This window comes from Clarias gariepinus, chromosome 27 (genome assembly GCF_024256425.1).
Source record: "Clarias gariepinus isolate MV-2021 ecotype Netherlands chromosome 27, CGAR_prim_01v2, whole genome shotgun sequence".
NCBI classification, from domain to species: Eukaryota; Metazoa; Chordata; class Actinopteri; order Siluriformes; family Clariidae; genus Clarias; species Clarias gariepinus.
The window spans coordinates 20,934,190-20,956,811 of record NC_071126.1 but is presented as its reverse complement, the minus strand read 5'-3'; the positions used below and the strand labels follow the sequence as shown (position 1 = coordinate 20,956,811).

The window sequence follows — 22,622 nt, the reverse complement described above, 5'->3', positions numbered from 1 at the left end:
AGGCACACAACCAGGACATATAAAAAACGTTGCTGGCGGGTGTGTGTAACAGTGTCAGTCGCCAGTTGGTGGATAAAACTTTTACGAAATATAACAATGCAGTGTGGTAAAAACAACAGCCGTTTTTTAAAAAGATTTACTCTTTCTGACATAAGCAAATAAAATGATCTTTTCCAAAGATAAGATCATTGTGATTAGCTGTTCTGTCATAAGCGACAAGTCCGAGTCGAATAATAAGAAACAAACAAGCTGATAAGGTCAGAGCAGTGTGATGGTCCACTTGTCCCTAGACACGGTTCTAATAACTTTTACCTGAGAAGATATTGCTGCTTCATTTTGGAATATTAACTTCTTGTTTCTTTATTATTTATAACCCGAGAATGTGGTGACACAAACCTGCCCACTTGGAAAGAACCTATATGAGGATATATGCGTATATATGCATATATATGATAATATATCTGCTGCATATATGCGTTTATATGCCACATATAGGCAAAATTGAGGTGCATATACAGTATGTGCATATACAGGCCATATAGATCTCCTGTATTGCTTCTTTATATCCACATATAAGCCCTATATGTACATAGATATGTCTCCTATATAGCTCATGGCAGGATCTGGTCATTTTAGCTTATATCTCACTTTTCTATCTAGCTCATATTTTCTATTATTAAGGCAATAACTAAAAACTAACTAAAAAAAAAATGCAAAAAACGTATCTGGGAACATGTGAAATTGGTATCACATGTAATTAGCATGTTATGGAATTTAACTATGGCAAATAAGTGAGAGGAGATGGAAAGCTATGATGTCTACACGTTTTCCTGACACATTTACAAGGTCAATTCTTTCTTGTATGAAAATAGTGGAAAAGGAGGAAACATATAACAAAATGGTTTGTCTTTTTTTTTTTTCGTCAAGTTTTTTTTCTAATTTTAAGTCACCTCCAGATTCACATTAGAGCTCATACACATCCACTGTTACATCCACAGAACATACATTCAAGTAATCATCATTAACATCCCACATTTATCTGAGCATTTCACTGTGGTTAGATGTTAAATTTGAAGACAATGTCAACATTTCTGTTCACAGTGTTAATGAACAGACACTTTTCTTTTATCTGAGATGTTTGTATAGCAACTAAAGGCTCCAGACTTTTCCCTACAGGGATGAAATAACAAGGATTCTTAAATTGACCGCAGATGTGCTGTTTCACTTTTTGGTAGTACTTCCCCACTGCATAACATGTCTCCCCCTGCCCCATATCACAGACAGTGAATGTCTTCACAGAGAAAATACTTTCCTCTCGATCAGAAAGAATGACCGTGTACGAGTTTCTCCGAAAAGTACGCGAGTAGTTTTGTGAATAAACTATTTCATCATTACCTACCACTCTGCAAAAATACTTCACAGTGACTCTGTTTCCTAGGTTGCTAATGCTGTTCAAGGCCAGAAAATCATCATTTCTGATGATACAAATTTTAGGCCTACCCAGAGATGTAACACCATGAGATCGGCTTACTTCCTGCACCATTTTTTTTCTAAACTGAAAAAGACTCTAAGAGAGCTAAGTAATCATCAGAAGCTGCCATCATGTTTTTTTGGGAAAATGATGGAAATGCAACCTGTAGCCAAACTGTTTTTATTATCTGCAGAGAAACTCCCTGGCTGCTCTTTATCATATCTAAAATGATCCCATTGTATGACTCAAACACAAATGCAGACTGTGCCCAGAGGGGACCCCAGTTCCTCACAGTATTGGGCAGATGAAGGCACAAATGTACATTGAAAGTGACATTATTGATCCCATAAAGGGTCTCCATTTCCTGAACAAACTCTGTTAGCAACCCCTCAGATTCTGATATGTGCAGTGGTGATATATTCTCACCAAGTAGAAGAGAAACCCCCTTTACCAACTTAAACCAGATATTTTTCAGGTAAGACCCCTTTCAATGTTGGTATGCTGTAATAAAACAACCACATGTTCCACTCGTGTGCCTTCCAGAACTTTTTCTCTTTCACTGAGCAGGGGACACAGGAAACATTACAGGGGGGTTTAATAGAAGTTAAAATGTCATCAATCTGTTCTGTTGAGCGTCCGATATACCATGGCGATTGGTTGTTTTCATAATGAAACCACAGCATGGTGATGCTTTTTGCTACACCTAGCTGCACACTGTGCATATAATCTGGAACACAGGAACACAGTTGTCAATAATATTAAAATCAGGTAGACAAGACAAAATACTAGGCCCTGTCACTCCCTTAGTGGGGTTTCCAGCAAGAGCCTCTTCTACCAGATCATCAGACTGGGAGGGATTCCTCAACTCTGCTTTTTCATAGGGATAAACCCCCCCGTTTTAACACACTTGTTCCTTTCTGCATACAAAAAGAAAACCCAAATTCTCCTTTAAACTGTTTAAAGTTCTGAATCATTGACCGAGCAACTGAATCTGCCACCATGGTAGTAAGCAGTACTTTACTTGTAACAACTTCCCCACTTTCACTTTGCCATATAAGACCATTAGAGTACAACTCTATGCATTCATCGACAAATGGTTTCATGTAAGTGTTCATATTTGGTTTGTTTTGACCGAACCACAGGCCACAAAGCATAACATGTTTTGCACGTAGTTGTATTGGCAGTTCATTAACAGTACACAAAATAGGCCACGAACTTTTTGTGTTTGATTTGTGCACTGGCACTCCATCACAGTTTAAAGTCAGTGATATGTTTTCTGGTGATGCAAGGGGTGATAGTTCTTTGTATAAATGTCGATCGTATATATCTTTGATGGAGGCATTCTTCCTCTTAAAACGGTGTTTCAGGTGTTTCCCTAATTGGTGGTCCTCAAGCAGTGTTTTAATTTGGTATTTTAGTGGCAAGTACAAAAAACACTGGTCTTTCTGTGCATGCGCTTTTGATGTGTCCTGGTCACAGACTGGGCACTTGACGTTAAAGGAACCTTCCTTCATGCTTACGTTGCAACTCTTACACACATAATATACTTCTAATATGTCTTTCACTGAATCAAATGCTTTGTAGAAAAGGTACTTTAAGCCACTAACCAATTCCCCACGAGGACCAGCACTAAAGTTGATAAGATACATGATGTCCTCTAAGGCACTATTTGTTAATCCGTGTTTGAGTTTTAATGCAAGCAGCAGGAGTTCCACCTGTTCTTTTGTTGGTTTTTGGTCTAAAGTTGGACTTGTGGGGTCTTCTAGATGTTCCCCTTCTGGTTCCCCAGGTGCCTCATGTACAAAGACTTGCATTGAATTCATACTAAAACATTGCGTACGGACAAAGCTGTAAATGTGCCTACGCAGTAAAAAAATCTGATGTATGAAACACTGCGTACGCAGAATCCCATGCATATTCTCTTTGTACATCCGAATTAACGTGAAAATGAGTGCACGTGCACGAGCGCAAAACCCCTCCCTGCCTCCTCCTCCGTATAAATATGGTAATGACTCCACTTTGGCAAAACCAAACGAAAAAGCAATGGCAAAAACGAGCAAGAAGAGAAACTTCACAGAATGTGAATTGAAGGTGCTCCGATCGGAGGTAGACCGGAGAAAAACTTTGTTATTTGCAAGTTTGTCCTTAAAACAACAAAATGAAAAAATAGCTGGAATAATATCTTTAAATACATCACTCACCAAGAAGCCACCCATCGCGCACACTGCCACCCTGGAGCCTCATCCCAACCATGCTGTTTGTGAGGATGAATAAATCATGAGTTGTCCCAGGCCACCTTGCCACAATATTTGTTAGGCGCATTTGAGCATCACATATTATTTGCATATTTATTAATTGGAAATGTTTCAGATTCACGTATGCACATTCGTCTTCAGATGGCGCCTTTATAATAATGTGCGTGCAGTCGATCCCTCCGATTACATTAGGAAAACCGGCAATCGCTGCAAACTGCGCTTTAATGTTTGGCTGGTCAACTGCATGGTATGGAAACCTTATATACCTGCTAGACATGCAGATGATCCCGTCCCATACAGCTGGCATTGCATGGCTTAAAGACGACTGGCTTAACCCCGAGCGGTCTGCCAGTTTCCTTTGGAAAGGACCAATTGCCAGGAAACCAAGCGTTGTCAGCACCTGTAAGGGAACGGGTAATGCGTGGCTCCTCGCTGTCTCTCTTTCCAAATTTGGACCCAACTCAGCACAGAGCTCCAAGAGGATAGCTCTTGGAAATCTGAAACGGCTAATAAGCCAGTCATCATCATGGGCCAGAAAATCACTGTGATCCCTAAAAACGCGTTCCCTTCGGATTCGGCCACTGACAATGTCCTCTAATAAGGCCAACACTGCCATTGCCATAGACTAAGGGTTGTATACATTTGCAAATGCTTTTATATGTTTTAAATCAAATAATTGGTAGAAAAATATTGTGTTAATTAACTCATTTTATCAATTATAAATTAATAGCAATGTTTTTCATGTGTTGTGATACTTTGTAGTGTGCAATTTAACATAATTGCCTCTAGGAGTCGCCAACGGAAATAATACAAACACACACAAGAAATACACATACGCCAGACATGAAGTTGGCGTGGAAGAACGCACATTCTCACGTTAATTTCACTGTTAGTAAATCCGACCGTGAGCGTGAAAACTGGCGTAAGCAAAGTTTTTGTGCGTACGCAGCGTTGATACATGAGGCCCCAGGTGAAGAGTCAGGGCCAGGTACACTGAAAAAAATAAATCTGAGATGTTGTACAGTAAATGTAGCATAATTAAATCTGTGTAATCAACAATAAATAATCAAGTTTGTACATTTACATAAATATCTCTAAGTTAGAACTTAATCTGCATTTGTTAAGAACACAAGACAATGTGCATTTTTTCCTTAACTTATTATTTTTTATGTAATCCCTGACAATTTTTTTTAAGTGCACACACACAACAAGCAATAATCTTGTTCATTTTACTCTGTTTAAATAAAACTGCCTCCCCATGGAAAAAGCATGGGAAACCCCGTATCAAATTAAAAGTGTACCAAAGCCTCATTGCGGTAGGAAACAACTCTTTGGAGCATTCTGTTCACCTCGTGTGCAAAAAGTTTTAACAAGCAGAAGACGACCTGTGGATTCAGGTCCAAGTGCACTTTGAAGGAACTGTGGATGTTCAGGAGTGTATGCACGGGTTATTTTTTCTACCCAAGTGCTGGGTTGCCTCTGTTGGGTCATTTTTCTGGGTTATTTACAGAGAGTTGGGTAGTTTTTGTGTAACCCAGCTGCTGGGTTAAAGTTTGCTTGGCCCCTCCCCCAAAGTCCACCGGTGGATTCAGCGGCTGTCAGTCAGAGCTTCGTGTCTCTCTTGAGCTCCCACACCGCTGATGACGGTTCATTTAAGGGAAAATGACGTTTAATACAAGGTCTGTATACACATGTTCACTCACCTAAGTCACATATGACTGAAAAATTATTACTATATATAACATTTATTACTTTTACCGTGTTAAGGTTACACTTAAACTTTCAGGCTGGTCTGAGGTGATAATTTAGCTGACAATAGCTGCTATAGTTAGCCAAAGAACCCCACCTGTGTGTGAAGGAAACGGATAAGATGTCTGAGCTTTTTATCTTTCTCTGTAGAATGTTTGCGAAGTGATGAAGATGGTGAATTGATGAATGAACGCTAAACTGTTAACTGTAGTATTAGCATGACGCAGGCATTTAGTTAGGTTGCTAGCGTTAGCAACCACATTAACATTAGAACTTTATTAATCTCACTGCTTGAGAGAATAAAATGCTGGGGTGTTACAAAACACTGACCCTCTCACAAATATACACACCTGCTAACCCTCCCGTTTTTCACTAGTTAGTAATTTACTCCGCGGTTAAAATTCCCCCGCATTATAACAATATTTTACACCTTTCCCCCTTTGATAAGTATGCAAATGTATCACCAGTAATTGCATGTAAGCTAACCAGGTAGCCCTCTTTAACCAAAGTTGCCTGTGACTCAGGATAAATTAACTATCAGTCAACGCACCAACTACAGGAAAAAGTAGAGCTGTACAGATGGAACTACTAGATGGAAGTATTAATATTTTGGTGACTGTAATGTGCCCGTATGACTCCAGCTATGACATTTTTTCGGGTAATTAGCTTAAAATCAACGCAGACCACAAGATCAACTAGTCTGACATAAAGAGCTTTATCCTAAAAGCCATGCTTATTTTGCTGTTTTATTGTTGGTAGTAGCTGTCTCCATGTTTTTGTTTCTGGTTACCTATACCCTATCTTAATGGACAGCTTTGTCATTTTTTATTTAGTATAAATCCTATTACACACTAAATGAATAGTCTTATTCAGTTTAATCTTTGCTATTCAACAAAATTTTTACTTTCTTTCTAAGGTTGGAACCAACATGGTGGAATACCTCCAGCAGTCTGAAGTGTCAAGGCCGTACCCCTACATCCTGACGTTGGGAGATAATGACCAGCGCTGCTCTCAGGCATTCGTCATTCTGGTGGGACAGGCTCTGGAGCAATGCACACTACTTGGGGTGGTTGATGTGTGCTTCAAGGCATTTTATATTTTTGACATTAACTATCCAAAGCAGTCTGCTCCTGTATAGGACTTTTTGTAATGTTGCTATGAAATAACGAGGCCTATTTACAAAGTCATAGACAGTGTTTGTAAGTTAAAACGGAACCAGGGCTGGATAGTTTTGTTCTGCAGAAAAGATATCTAATGAGATCTAAAGAGATCCTGCTCTGTAGAAGCTGCTTAAGCCTATTTGTGCAATTACTCCATTCTGCCCTTGTGAGTAATAGTATAGTAATGATGTCGCTGTTGATTATCTGTTCTTGTGCTTTTAAAAAATAAATATTTTTTCTAAGAACATTTAATAGGATGTTGTTTATTGCCTATATGTATGGTTTGCAAAACTTGGAAGTTTTTTTGTAATAGACTAGTATATCAAAGTAATTTAACTGTTTAATAGACATGGGTAATTTATATTTTTATTTATTTTTATTTTTTTACAGATTCACTATAAACAAACAACCCATTTTGCTGGGTAAATTTAACCCAGCATTATAGTTAAATATGACCTAGCATTAAATTAACCCAGCAATATCAACCCAGTATTTTTTAGGGTGGTTCTTACTTCAAGTTTTGTGCTGGATGAAGTTGCATTTCAAAGTACAAAATTACACAACTGGTATTTTAACTATAATATATAAGAAATGCCTAACTAGATAATGTGAGTATATGTAACTTTAAAATGAGACTAGGACATTTAATAAAACAAAGTAGGCCCCACTCCAAGTAATATAGAAACTTAAAAAAAAATTAGTTACATTTTAATTAAAAATACATATTTAATACTCTTAAAGTGAAGTAGAGCATGGACACAAAAGAATGAGTAGGGAAATTATTAAATTAAGTAAAGTTTACTTACTTAATTAAAAACATGGTTATCGCTGCAATATGGACAGGACAAAGTAATTTTATAAAGGTATTTCCAATTTGTGCTCCAATTTAAGCAACATCAGGTGGAAGTTTGGGTTGTGGAATTATCTTATGATATACAGTAACTAGTGTGCATGCACATGCACAAACAAAACAAAAAAAATGTTTAGCAACTTACTGTGTCATCAGAAGCAGTAGACACCGGGTCATCTTGATTGTCCTCTTGGGTGAGATACCTAAAATAAAAATAAAAATCCTTGATCAAGAAATATGTAGGCCTAATGTGTGTGCATGTGCGTGTTGTCTACTTACTGAGTTGTAGAAAAGATGGCCACAGCTTCTTCATCATCACCCATATCTTCAGAAATGTCCCTAACAAAAATGTACTGGATCCATATCTATTGCTTTTCTTTAATTGCGTCTTATTTCCTTAACGTTCTTTATACTGGCAAGCGTTTCTCCACTCGGCTGCTACAGCATCGCGTAGTTGATTACGTCATCCGCGTGCGGCATTCCCGCCGAAAGATAGCGGCTGGGAGTGGTCCATGTGTGCTCTGGTTAGCTCGTGTGTCTAAGATAGCGGCTGGGAGTAAAAAGTGGCGATATTAGCATCGGAGATCCGCTATGTCCTACTTGAATGGACTGAGGGTGAGGATAGAGGGGCCCATAGTATTTTGGCACTCGACTGTGTCCGAAATTTTTCAGTTCAAGATTTTCTTGAAAGGACTGATAAAACCGAAAAGCTGGTGAAATGGCAAAAAGGCCGCAAACCCTGGCCGGTGCACCAAGCCAGAATTATTGACGTGGCACGTATGTTACACGCTGACTTGACGTTATGTAGTTACACATTTAATGGTTTTGCTTGCACTTAAAGAAGTTTAAATGGATTTTGCCAGGTACCTGGCTCATGTTAGCTACCTAAGATGCTAATGTTAGTGAAGTTCAATTGAGACTTATGTTAGATTTTGTAACGTTAAACATGATTAGACAGACGTTTGCAGTTCATGATAACATATTTCAATTTTATTGCACCAGAATTTGAAAAACTCTCCAAATTAACCTGCATGCGATGGAGAAAGAGGACACACAAGGGCAAACAAAATGTCCTCACATCCCAAACTCAAAGTACAGTGAGCAGCAGGGGCAGACTGGGAAGGTTTAAAAAAAAAAGGTAACTGACTGCACCAAATTGTGCTTTTTATGTGTAGGCATGTGTGTAGGTTTGTAATTGTGTCATCTATGATGAGTTCATTTGCTTTGTTGACAAGATGTATGTGCAAGGTAGTGTAACTTAAGTTAATAAGAGTTGGGCTAAAAGTCAGTCTTTCTCTCTCTGTCTCTCAAGGTTGACAATAAAAAGGGAGGGGCTTCCAAATATAAGCACCAGGAGGGTGAGAAGCAGGAGGAGGGTCATGACAGACTTTCAAAGATCAAGGTACACTACCAGTCTGCATCCTGTGTGTGTTGTTACATTACATTCATGATGAGTACAATTTTTATGGGGGATAAGGGAATCTTATTTGTATAGCGCTTTTCATAAAACACACAAGTCACACCCAAAGCACTGAAAGGGAGCGGGCGGGGGGAGATCATTTACTCCATGCTGATGGTGGTACGCTACATTTGTAGCCACAGTTTCCCATGGGTTAGACTGACAGAAGCGAGGCTGCTTACATCTGCACCAACTCTGACCACCATTAACCATTCACACATATGGATTGTTTGTAGTGTCTTGTCCAAGTGTCTTGTCACACAACGACAGTCTGCACCTGCAGAAGCCGGGATTCAAACCCCCGACTTTCCGATCATGGGACGACCCGCACTCCCATCTGTGCCACTGTGCAGAAAAAATGCACTTTTTGCCGCCGGCGGCAAGTCAGACTCCTAAGGGTTCTGATTTTACCCTTAGGAGTCTGACTTGCCCCTGGCGGCAAAAAGTGAATTTTTTTCTGGTAACCGTGAAAAGAGTTTAAAATACTCCGTCATGTTTAATCATACACATTAGTGTAGTACATCATTTGAATCTGTAAAGGGTCTACTTTTATTCATGTATACTCACAACATTGTGCTTTTGTAAAATAAAGAAAATAAACAGGGTGTACTGCTGGATAGATTCCTAAACTGTAAGAAAAAACTGTGAGAAACATGTAATGAAGGTGAAGTGTGTTATTACTGTGTTATTTTCGGTAAGGTTCATTAATGAAACATTATGAAATGAAGTAATAACTTATAAGTGCATCCTGTTTTTGGTTTGAGTCGGTAAAACTTGATTTCCGTTGTAATTTACTCAGACTGCGCAAAAGGAGTGCAAAGCTGAGCTACTCGAGCGCTCCTGGAGGGCTGTGATTGGCTGAATAGTATGGTCGCATCTGATCGGCTAAAGAGTACGAGTGTTTTTTTTTTTTTTTTTTTTAGACTTTTCTGGTATCTGCCTCCATACTACTCATCCGAGGAAACGCTTCAGAATGTTCTGGACAGTGGGAGGAGTTTACATTTACCTCAGGAGAAGACTGTGTGGCTCTGACGACGAACGGGAGCATTTTGAAGAGAGAACAGATCCAGCAGGACATACTGGGTAAGTTATTAAGTCTTATATAACTCTTATTCTGATAATATTTAACTAAGATTTGTAAATATTTCCCTCACTTCAGCTAGCTCTTGTCAGCTTGTGGGACACATTGGCTTTCAATGCCATTTACATAGTTTAGGTAAATCATGCTAACATGCTGCCTTATGTAGCACAAACATGTTATTTCCCAGTGGCTAAGCTAATGCCTTATGGAGTTTACAGATGTTTATAAATGTTCTAATGTATTTCATCTCGTTTTGGATAGCTTTAGATTATGGTTGCTAATATATATATTTGGCTCCGTTTCAGTTAGCTTATAACACTGATATGTTAATTAGCACAAACAAGCTAGCTCCAGTTGGCTAATATACTGCCTTATGTAGCTAAGAGATGTTTATGATTATTTCTGTGGTGTAAATGTTTATAATGTATTTAGTTTAGCTTGTATTTACAAATGCCTGATAAGGTGTAATTGTTTAAAATGTGTTAAATATGTGTGTAAAGCATGTCCAGTGAAGGTGTTTGCTAATGTCTCCTGTGTAAATGTTTGAGATGCACTACATGGTTTATGGTCCATCAACAAATATTTGTCCTTCCTATTGTCCATCAACAAATACAGAGGGGCACAAAATGTATACACACTTTCACAATTGTTATCTGTGGCCTTTTTTAAAACTTAAATTGAATTATGGCAGCAGTGTGTAGTGTTATCTAATGTCAGTTGTAAGACCATCATTGATGCCATCACGTGACCTACAGAAGAGAGGTGTATATTTTTCATGTTGAAGTGTGGTTACATTTTTTGGGCCTTTTTGTATATATATTGTGCGTCCATACCTATTAACTGCACATCTATTTACTCTGAACAGTATAGGCTAATATTTTTTTATTTATTTGTTTTTAGGAATGTGTCTGCATCACCCTTGCCTTCACCAGCACCTCACACCAGGACACGCAAGCTCCGTTTAGATGGACCTGTAAAGTGGATGGACACACGAGAAGTATCTTTCATCCATTCTGCTTATACAGTAGACGTGAAGATAAGGGTAAAATTACAAGGTACATGGACTAAAAAGACATTTCCATGTCCTGTGACTGCGTAGCACATGGGGCTTGATCTCTCTGATCAGCGATCAGCAATGAAGTGGTACAGAAATATTTCTTTACACTACTTGAACATTGCTGCCACCAATGCTTACTCTGAATGTCCGTCTTTTTTTTTTTTTCAGTTTTTATTTTGCACTGTTCCTGTTGCAGTTTTACCCTGCATGTATGTTTTTGCACAGTTTATATTATACATTGTTTTTGGTTAGCACCATTTTACCCTGAATGTTGTTTGCACTTTTTTATTTTTGCATTTATTTTGAACTGTTCCTGGAATTTTTGCAAGTGAATCTTAAGTTATTCTAAGTAAACCACATACAAAATATGTTTCTGTCCTCAAATTATTTTCTTGTAACACTTTCCTCTGTCCCATACCTGACTGAAAGGGGTAATTATACAGCATTATTCATGATCATTTACATCTCCTCACATACGGCCTTTCTAAGTAATGTATAATATACAAACTTGTACATACATGAATAAAATGTTATCAGACTTTAGACATTTATAAGTAACTGAAAAATACACAAATGTCAGTCTCTTCAGGGCTCCAAAACACCCTCAGACTCCTAAGGGTTAAATTGCTTTTCCTTTTTCCTCTGTTTCTTCCTCTCCCTGGCGTGAAAAAGAAATGTTCTTCTAAATACAACCACAAGGAGGAGGAGAAGGCGGCGGAGGAGGAGGAGGATGAGGCAACGAACAAGGTACACTTTATTATTTTTCCAACTATGTTGATCGCTTACAAATTAAGATTAAAAAAGTCTGATTCATGAAGAAAACTATCTATTAGATTTAATCACAGTTAATTAAGAAAAATCAAGATGTAATAAATTTGTAGGTTAGAAAATCAAAGCATCGTTCCAGTGAGCTCCAGACACACTACACCTGTGTATTGAGGACACGCTGGAATGATGTAGCGATTTAACAAAAGCTATTTCTAGCTGACTCATCAGGAAGAGACTGAAGCTCAGGGATTTTTATCTGCCTTTTTAACAAATAATTGTTTTAAATTGTCTTTTTTGTTGGAAAAATAAATAAGGCCAAGACAGAGAGCCAGAACAGCACACACATCTGATCAGTAGAGCTGTAACCTGTATGGAAAACATGTTTTTTAAACACTTTAAAATTATTAACCTATTATCAAATTATTAAGAGATTAAAGGTTTATTAAAAACATCTAACATTTTTAAATATTGTTATAGAATAGAAGTGAATCTTTTTATTAAAACTCTGACCTTCTCCATCTCTGCTGTTTGAACCCTGGTGTGTAACAGAGTGTGTGTTCTTGTTAAGTGTTCCAGATGTAGGACAGGGTTTCATCTCCTAACCTTTAAAAATAAAAATTTAAGAATTATAATTAAGAGAGTTTCATTTACAGAACATATTTTTTTTATATAAACTCTAGTGGTGCACAGTTGTCGTTGTTGTTAGTCTTTCGTCTGCTCACGTCGAGGGGTCGCCATAGTGAACCATCTGATCTGCACAACCTTGGCACAGGTTTTACACCAAATGCCCTTCCTGACACAACACTCGTATTTTGTTCAGACTTAAGACCGGCACTGCATCCAGTGGCTGCTGTTTGGACATTGGGTGGGAATTAAACCCAGGCCTTCCACATGGCAGGTAATGGACCTACCACTGAGCCACCAATGCCCTCTGTGAGAACTTAAAATGCTCCATCTTCGCCATGTTTGATCATATACATCATCATCATGTTCATCATTTGAATCTGTAAAGGGTCTACTTTCATTTATTTACACTCACAATATCCACAAAACTGTAAACTGTGGCTTCTGTAAAATAAAGAAACTAAACAGGGTGCACTTTCAGTCTCTGTCTGAGACAGTCTCTGTGCATGCGGCACAGTGGCTTAGTATTTAGCACTGTGGCTTCGCACCTCCAGGGCCAAGGGTTTTATTGTCACCTCGGGTGAGGGCTGGACTGGGACCCAAAAAACGGCCCTGTCTCTCTCTCTCTCTCACACACACACACACACACACACACACACACACACACACACACACACACACACACACACATGTGTGAGTGACCTCTAACCTAGCAAGGATGAAGTTCTGCACAAAACTTATAGTCTATTTTCTGGTTTATCCATTGTTATAGACGGACTTATCTCAAACTCCTGTCAAACTCTAAATAGCAGATTTTTATCAAGAAGAGATGAGGGCTGGCCAAGAGGGAGGCAGGGCCTGGCCTGAAATTTCATTGGACTAGCTCAATGTCCTTTAAGACAGTCAACCAATGGGCCGCGATTCGTGTCTCAGATACTTTACCGTTGCGGTAATAAATAAATTGGCCTAATAAACTTTTTAAAAAATATTAAATTATGACTGACAGCCCCGGCCCAAAAATGTGCGTCGGCCCACCAGGCATTGCCCGGTATGCCCTATGGTCAGTCCAGACCTGCCTCGGGTTGATGTCAGGAGTTTGCATGTTCTCCCTATGCTTGGTGGTTTCCCTCCAGGTATTCAGGTTTCCTTCTACTGTATAAAGACATACAGATTAGGCTAATTGCCGATCCCATAGTGTGTATTTGTGTGAGTATATGTGTGTATGTGTCATGTAAATGATTGGCACCCTGTCCTGGCTCTACCCGTCTCGTGCCCCCCACACGCTGTACACAGGTTAAAGTGATATACACAATCAGGTGAGATGGGATAAATAAACATATTAAGTTTATTTGTCTTATATAAAGCTCGCCAATTTAATGATGGGAGAACTCTAATTCATCCCCTCCAGTTAGGTCTCTACATCACACAACAGCTACCAACCAGGGAGGGTGTGGTCTATCACATGATTCCATTGAGAAAAAAGGCAAATACACTGTTTTAAACTGCTGATCAACATGCAACATCAGGGGCGGCATAACACACTCACACATCCCCATTAATAGATAGTGTTGGTGTGATGGACAGATTAATAGTTATATCTTATTCACAGTTTACTGTTTTCACATGAAGCTCAGTGATGTCACAAATGTTTACTGTAAAAGTGTTTATTAATTATTGTTTAATGATACAAACCTCGTGTTTGAACCAAGCTATAGAATCTGTTTTAGATTCTGGGGTCAATTCCTTCCATGGTCCAACGACATGCAGATTAGACAGATTTGCTGTGTGTGTGGGTGTGTGTGTGTGTGTGTGTGTGTGTGCATATTCTATTTTTGTAAATTTTATTTAATTTTTTTGCACTTATGGTGCTATTTCGGTTGAACTAAAACAACCACATGATGTGAGAGAGCGCTGCTGCAGTCAGTAACACTTCTACACGTGTGTTAAGAGCGTTTTCACACTCGGCCTGAACACTTGAGACCGCTCTCATGACTGCTTCTAGACTGGTTTGGGGGCAGGACTTATAATCAGAGGTGTGATTTTACACACAGAAATTATTCTAAGCCATGGATCACTTCTGCAACTTTGGCCTATTTTTTTTTTTTTAGCTTTTATTAGTTTCATTTGGTTCCAGCACTCAAGCAGCAGGTTATCATGGACAAATAGCTCAGAATGAGAAGCTGATACATGAGACGTGTGTATTTTTCAGTGTTCTCAGTACAAACACTCGCACCACAACAGTGAGATCATTACAATTATGTTGCTCCAGTCCTAACAAAGTGTGGTTTTATTTATCAGTAAGGTGTTCTGTCTCGTCCACTGAAAATAAGAATCCTTTCCCCAACATCAGCACATACTGTATGTAACTGGTAGTGTACTGGTCTCAATGGATACTACAGTAAGTTACTGTAAGTTCACCTCCTCCACATAATGACTCTAGTAAAAAAAAGAAAAAAAAGGATACTAAGTATATTAAATCCTAGCATGCCAAAGCAGACTTAAATGTACTTGCAGCCAGACTAATGACTAGTATACTTGGAGTTTGCTATTTTGGAACAACTAATTTTGTACTAAGTGTATTTAAGTTGTAATTAAATTGTACAAAAGCACAATTTTAAGTGTTTTAAGTATACTTTTTTTCGTGCTAAAGTGGAACAACTTTAAGTATACTTGGTACACTTAAAGTATATGCCTGTGTGTGTACTAGTGTACATACCTGACAGTAATTAATAAAATGTAAGTATATATTTAATGTATCATAAGTACATTACAGCTATTTTTACTGTATTACAAATACATGATTAATACACTATGAGTATATTCTTATTGCAGCAATAGCATGCTGTTATACTCCTGGACAGTTAAAAATACTAAAAAATGTACACTTTGTGGTTAATACAAATATACTTTATTGTATCATACAGTACATAAAACCTTCTATATTACAGTATTGCAAATGTGTTACCAGTACACTAAAGGTGTTTAGGATAATTTACAAATGCTAAATGCATTTTCTACACTATAACATGTTTTTAAAAAGCATTACATCAGTAATTATGAGGAAGATTTTATTCATGATTTTAACAGATTTAATTTGCACAAGGTTACAAAAAGCACTACTATAGTTTATTTGTGTTCAACAAAAGTCAGGTTGTCTTACAAACACACAAACTAAAAAATAAACTGTGTGTGAACACAGACAGACGTCAGTATTAGAGTATACAGGTACAGTATTAGTTTAAACCTGGTGTGTTGATTCTAGCTGTTACACAGAGACTGAAAACAGGCTGAGAGCTACAGAGCCATTATACCACAAGCAAAGTACATAAGATTTAGCAACAATACATTCTACAGTTTAAAGTATGTACTTAATTTTAAACTACCAAACAAAAACCATTAAATTTACCTTATGTCGATGAAAATAAAATAATAATGATACCAACGAATGCACGCAACGACGCAGCTTCCAGTCGTTAATTCAAACTAGAAGCGGAGTCCTGGGGAGCCAATCAGACAGTCCCAATCTGCCCGCCTTCCGCTTCTGATTGGCTGGTGTCGCGCTGATTCTAGTCTCTGGTTGGCTGGAATAGTTGAGGAGCTATATCACTGCTGCAGTTCGTCCAAGTGTTGCTTTATGATAGTCAGCACACAGAAGAAAGTTTAAACACAGAAATTATTTTGAACGTGCAGTGATTTTCAGCGCACCAAAATTAGTTTCTGGCACTGGATCTTGGAACGCACTCATCAAGAGTCCCAGCGCCGGAGCAAGCTACAGCTCCGTGCGCCGGCAGCCGGCAAACCCTACACATTCTTTGCCCAAGCGGAGCTAGCCGCCGACTTTGCGGGCTGGTCCCCGGCGGAAACAGACGTCAGAGTAGCACTCTCGCTGGAGGGCGATGCGCTCCGGGCCCTGAAAGAGCGGAAGGACTGGGCAAAGCTACGAGAATCGCTCCACCTCCGGTTCGGCGCGGGTGAACGTAAAGAGGCAGCATGCGAGGATCTGGTGGGCTAGGTTGCTAATACCCAAACCACAGGCTTAGTTAGTAGCACACACCCGGGGGGCGAAACTTCCGGTAATCGGATTACACCGCAGTCGCTCACCTAGGGCAAGAGGTAAAAGCTCTTCGCGGGTAAATGGTTTCAGCTGCTGGTACCAAGGACTTTGCGAGCATGTGTACTGGGTTTCGTGCATGGACATTCCAGTTCGGGGCGCTCATTGATACTGGCCGGGCTGTCATACCGACAGTAAACTCTTTGTTCCCCGATGCGACCTCTGCATGGCAAAGAAGGGCCCCACCCAGCACTCGCGAGCACCGCTGCAGGACTTTCGGGTGGGGGCACCTATGGAGCGTATGGGCGTGGACACACGCCGGCGAAACGTCGAACTCTGCGGAAACCTTTCACTTAGTATATTTTCCAATAATCTATTTTTGGAAAGTGTACTATAATACAATTATTTTGAAATATATTTAAAGTATAATTCCCAAATTTGGTAAAAGCATGATGTTAGTATACTTTTTATATATTAACTGATGATACAATTTTTTGTTAGTATATTTGCAATGTACTATTGAGGATTTCAATATATTTGCAATACACTAAAGTGTTTGTTTTTTTTCCACTGGGGGACCCCTGACGTGATATTAAGGTGTTTATATTGCATGAAAAAAGTGAAACTGAAACATACGTACAAAGACAACAATACGTAGTTGCTGAAAGTAAGAATAAAAGTAACATTTTCTGCTGTAAACCTTTAGTGTCTACATCACAAATAATACAGATGAACCCCCAAAGGTTTTAGATGGTTACCATTAATCCCTGTATACACACTTAGTTCAGTTTCTACCTCAGACAAATGATTAGTGAAAGGTCGGTACTGAGACTGTACAGCGCCTCTCCCCCACAGCAGGATTCCACATTATTCCTCTTTGGGGTTGTTAGATCTGCTGACCTAAAAGCACTTCATTAAACTTCTTCTATCAGAGAGGTTCCAGCACACAGGACTGATAGAGCTCCAGTAGATCATATCTGTAAAGTCATGTGACTCATCACAGCATCAGAATAGACAAGAATTCACTGTGAGCTTCACATCTCATTACAGCTAATGGACCAATCAAATCAGTCCACAGCTTCAAAACATCCAATCAGGCGTGAGTCTGGACCTGGTTTTCTACTGAACACACAAGTTCATTACCTCACTATCACTTTGTCTAAACAGGAACGATGATCACACTCTTTGTGGCTCTTTACTCTCTGCTTTGTCTCTGCACAACTGGTGAGGAACATTTTAAACTTTAATGTATAATAGTCATTTTTCACATTTCTATATTTAGTGACATCATTAAATATTGAATATGAAACACTTTATTACAGGAAACACTTCTGACATCAAGGAGCCTCACGTAAAAACAGTAAAGCTGGGAGAAAATGTAACAATGGAGTGTAACGTTAGTGGAAATAAAGATAATGTATTTTGGTACAGACAGAGATTCGGAGAAATGCCTCAGTTTTTAGCAAAACCATACAAGAACGCTAAGGGCTACACATTTGCAGAGGAATTTAATGATAGACGCTTCAGTGTTACTGTAAATGGCAGTAAATTTGATCTCAACATTAATGGAACAAATAAAAGTGACAGAGGAGACTATCTCTGTCTAAATCTTGACGGAACTACACCAAAGTTCACATCTGGAACACGTCTGCAGTTTAAAGGTAAACAGTTTTACTCTGATAACCTGCTAATTTCAGATCAACACTTTAACCAGAATTATGTGTACATGTCCATTAAATGTTGAATATTTCACATTATTCATATTTAGTATCATTTCTGTTTATTTGCTGCTTTTCCAATTCATTTGTAAAGGTGAAGAGATGAAACCCTGTCCTTCACCTGGAACACTTAACAAGAACACACACTCTGTTACACACCAGGGTTCAAACAGCAGAGATGGGGAGGGTAAGAGTTTTAATCAATTTTCTTTTACTTTGTCAGTGGTGGACGATGTACACAAATCTCATGCTTAGGTACAAGTACGCACTTTTATTTTTTTCACTTATTATAACCTCATTGTAAATAATTATGGCTTTAGTGTTATATTATTATTTTGATTGATTCAAGATTCAAATAACTTTATTAATCCCAGAGGGAAATTGCTTTAATTTGATTAATTATTCTCTTGTTCTGTTTGATGAATATAAATCAGTGTTTCATGTGTTTGGTGTGTAATAGATGGACTGAGACACTGGAGTGTTTGATAGTTTATCAGAGGTTATGATCACAGCCAGTGGAAGCTGAATCTCAGTTGGTTAAAGTAGAACTCCACTCCACCTGCTAACTGTTTTAGCATCATCAGCTACATGTAAAACTAATCAAACAGACTTTATTCACCCAAGTCCAGGTGAAACTTAAAATGTTTAGCATTTTACCATATTAGTGCGTTCACCTGATACGTTATAAACACTACACACTGAGGTGAAACAGCTCGCTAATAGAAATGGATAAAACTTTATTATTGATCATTAGCTCCAGTCTGCGCTGCTGTTGTTATATTGGGTTGTGGTGTAGAGACGCTTCACTGCTCAAGAGTTACAGGTTACTTAGCTAACTAACTGGTAAATCACATGACATATTCATGAATTAATTGAAAACACAAAAAAAGATGTTGGTGCTGCAAATTATCATTGGATTACTTGTTAAAGAAAATGACCACTAGCCCAAAAATGGACTTACCTGTTCGTACTGGCTCAGACGTAACAGAAAATGTCCGTAAGAAGGAATCCTGTAAAAGGCAGTTTTACATTTTTAATTTTTAATTTTTATGTTGATGAATTACTCTTTTAAATAAGCCCATGCGTGTTGGTGGTGATTTAGAGTCAGGACTTGTTTTGCTCGTGTTTCCAGGAGCTCAGTATTGTAGGCTGTTGTACTGATCTTGTCACAGTTACAGTTAGTGTTTATTAGTTAGATACGTCTAATAGGTGAAACCAACAAGTCAAAGCAATCAGATAATAAAATAAAAATTGTTGTATCCTAATTCATGTGATTTGTGTGTTTTAAATGACACTGATTTTACACATATTTCTTTCCACTCATAAGTAAGAAGTAAGGACATGAAACATAATGTAGTGAAGTATTTAAGTAAACGACAGATACTTAAAAGAGATACTTAAGTACAGTAACGGATTTACATTTACTTTGTTATTGTCCACCAAAGAATTTTGTATAACAGAATTTTCTATAAATTAAATCTTCTGTTAATAAATAATTTTATTTTCTAAAGGTAAAGAGATGAAACCCTGTTCTACACCTGGAACACACGACATCATACCTCATGCTAGAGATGATCAAACTGGTAAGAGTTTTAATGAAATAAACTTGCTTTTAGATTTTTTTTAAGTTATTTATTTAAAGCATGTAATCCAAAATTTTATATATATATATATATATATATATATATATATATATATATATATATATATATATATATTAATTATTATTATTATTATTATTTCAGGAGATCTGAATTGGACTATTGCCTTAATAACCTCCAATATAATATCTGTTATTGTAATTGTGACTCTGGTTGGAGTTTTACTTAAACAACAAGGAAAAGGTTTGTTTACTTTTATTATTATTATTATTATTATTATTATTATTATTATTCATACAGTTTTTGTATAAAGTTCTAAAAAAATGTGAATCCTTTCTCCATTTAAACTTTACTTGTGTGTATTATTTTTCAGGTTCTTCATCAAACAACCATCAAACTCCCACCAATCAGGTAATCCAGTCTTCTATTCATTGTGATTCTGTTCTGTTAAATAAATACACATCTGACCTACAATCCACAATGTACATACAATTTTAATAGATAACTATTTACAGAATATCAATGCAATCATTATATTTCCTATTTAAATCCACTTTGTTTTATAAACGTCTCTTGTTCTTTATCAGGCTGATGATGAAGATGTCTTGAACTATGCAGCTGTGAGTTTTGCTAAGAAACCTTCATCCTCCAGAACATCCAGAGACACGAGCCATCAAGACGTTTATGCACAAGTTAGGATAAAATAGGTTGCTGAAACTTCCATGATTATTTCCAAACCGTCTTATTGTATTATTTTGTTTTACCTGATAGATCTTTTTCGTTTACTTGTTTGTTTATTTTTTTAAACTTTTGATTGTGCTCAGCGGCCTACAAGCTGTTTTTTCCCCTAAAAGTCTAACATGTGAATGTTTCATTTGTATTTGTTTTTAAAATATTGAACCTGATTTCTATAATTAATTAATAAATGTTTTAATTAATTAAACTTGGACACTGTGGCAAGTGAGGTCTTGAGAGGAAGCATACTTAGAGGTCATCCTTATTTGTTTGTCAGCAGATATCAATAAGTGCAATTATTAATAACTTCTCATATAGACCTGTACTATTCTATAATGTGCAGTTGTGTTAACAGGAAATAATAAACTTTTAAAGAACTTATGAATATCAGCATTCAGTCAGTCATTTCCGAATTCTAATTTTAAGATTCAGTGGTACTTTATTGCCATGACAGATATTTACATTAGTGTTGCCAAAGCTCAGGGATAAGTCAAACCAATAACAGTAACAGAAATAAAAAAGGCAAAAAAATAGAATATAAAACAGGATACTAAATAAATACAGATATTTCCCTCTGCAGTTAAAGATAAAGTGGCATGTAATGAAAAATATATGTATAAAAAATTAAATAAATTAAAATAATAATAATAATAATAATAATAGCAATCAGTATTTTTTTTTCTTTTGTGTGTGTGTGTGTGTGTGTGTGTGTGTGTGCGCATGTCTTTGCGTGTGATGATTTTATTGAATTTGGTAAAGTGTTCATTGTGAATGTGGTGATATTCAACCTCACACATGAATAGTCTTAGGATGCTTTACTGTTGGCATGACACAGGACTGATGGTAGCACACAGATAAAATATCCCCCTCAGTAGATGTCAGTAACACCAAACTAAAATGTTCCTTCAAAAAAACATTTTCAGTGTTTTGCATAAAACAAAGGTTCACGCTCATAAAACAGCCCTTTAACATGGACATCCATGTACATTTATATTCAGAGCAAGTGTTAGACTAAAGCACCTGAAAAGAACCTATTACATTTAGATAATGTGTCTGTGGCAGAACCCAGCATTGTGAGGTAACCATGCAATTACAAAAAATACTGTTCATCAGCTGGTTCAAGAAAAACAAGTTACACAAAAACACTAGCATCATGCTAACAGTGAGTGTATTAGCACCAACACTCTAGATATTCATTACTGCTCCCCATTTCCACAAACAGTACAGGAATAGTAAGAGCCTCATGCTACATGTGCTTCACTTGGAGAGACTTTGGCAGGAAGTCCACCTGTCACCACCCATAGTGTTCTTCCAGACTCTCAGAGAGACAGAAAGAGTGAACAGTGTTATCAATGATTTTAAGACGTAGACCAACAGGAGGAGAGAGACATGGACAGTAATGACAGAGAAGTAACATTACATCTAAGGGGAAAAAAAGGTAATTTTATTTAGGAAAAATGGGGTAGGAAAGGATTAAAGGAGGGAGGAAAGATAAAAGGGGAGGCAAAGAGTGAAGGTGTGCACATGCAGGTCCATCGGCAGTGCCCAGCTGGCATGCGAGCACATGGCTGGCGAAAGGCGGCGGTATGGCAGTATGGATCACGCGGAGGAAGCGCTCCGGCACGCTACCATGATGACGACCTCTCCCGAGCCTAGTCACGAGCCAAGACAGGCCCCTCCCAGCTCTCTCTGGGCGCGGGCAAAGACGGGGTTCTCTTCTGGACATCCGTCGGCTGGGCGGCTTTCCTGGCTGGGATCAGGGGCCCTAACGCATTCCTCTCAGTGGCCCCTTCCTCTTCGGCAGTGAGGATACAAAGGCGTGCTCTACGCGGGAGTAAAGGTCTCCTCCTTAAAGTCTCTGGGGTGCATAACATCGCCGCGCTCGCGTGCCACTCTCGCGTGCCACTCTCTTTAATAATTCCAGTGCATGACTTTTTACTGTGCCTCCGGACCCCGGACTAAACTTCGTGCTTCACTTTTATAATGTGGAGAAAGCCCGAGGTCCATTAATGTTAATAATCGCCAGCCGGCTCAACCTGGCGG

General features: G+C 38.1%; 1 gene segment (V, D, J or C); it reads left to right on the top strand.

Annotated features, from left to right (window-relative positions):
* The first annotated feature begins 17,697 nt into the window (after positions 1-17,697).
* Positions 17,698-20,734, top strand: LOC128514864 (Ig kappa chain V-V region T1-like). The segment is given in 5 exon segments: positions 17,698-17,749; positions 17,848-18,186; positions 18,338-18,430; positions 20,218-20,255; positions 20,432-20,734. Coding segments are annotated over 5 exon segments (642 nt in total).
* The last annotated feature ends 1,888 nt before the right edge of the window (positions 20,735-22,622 follow it).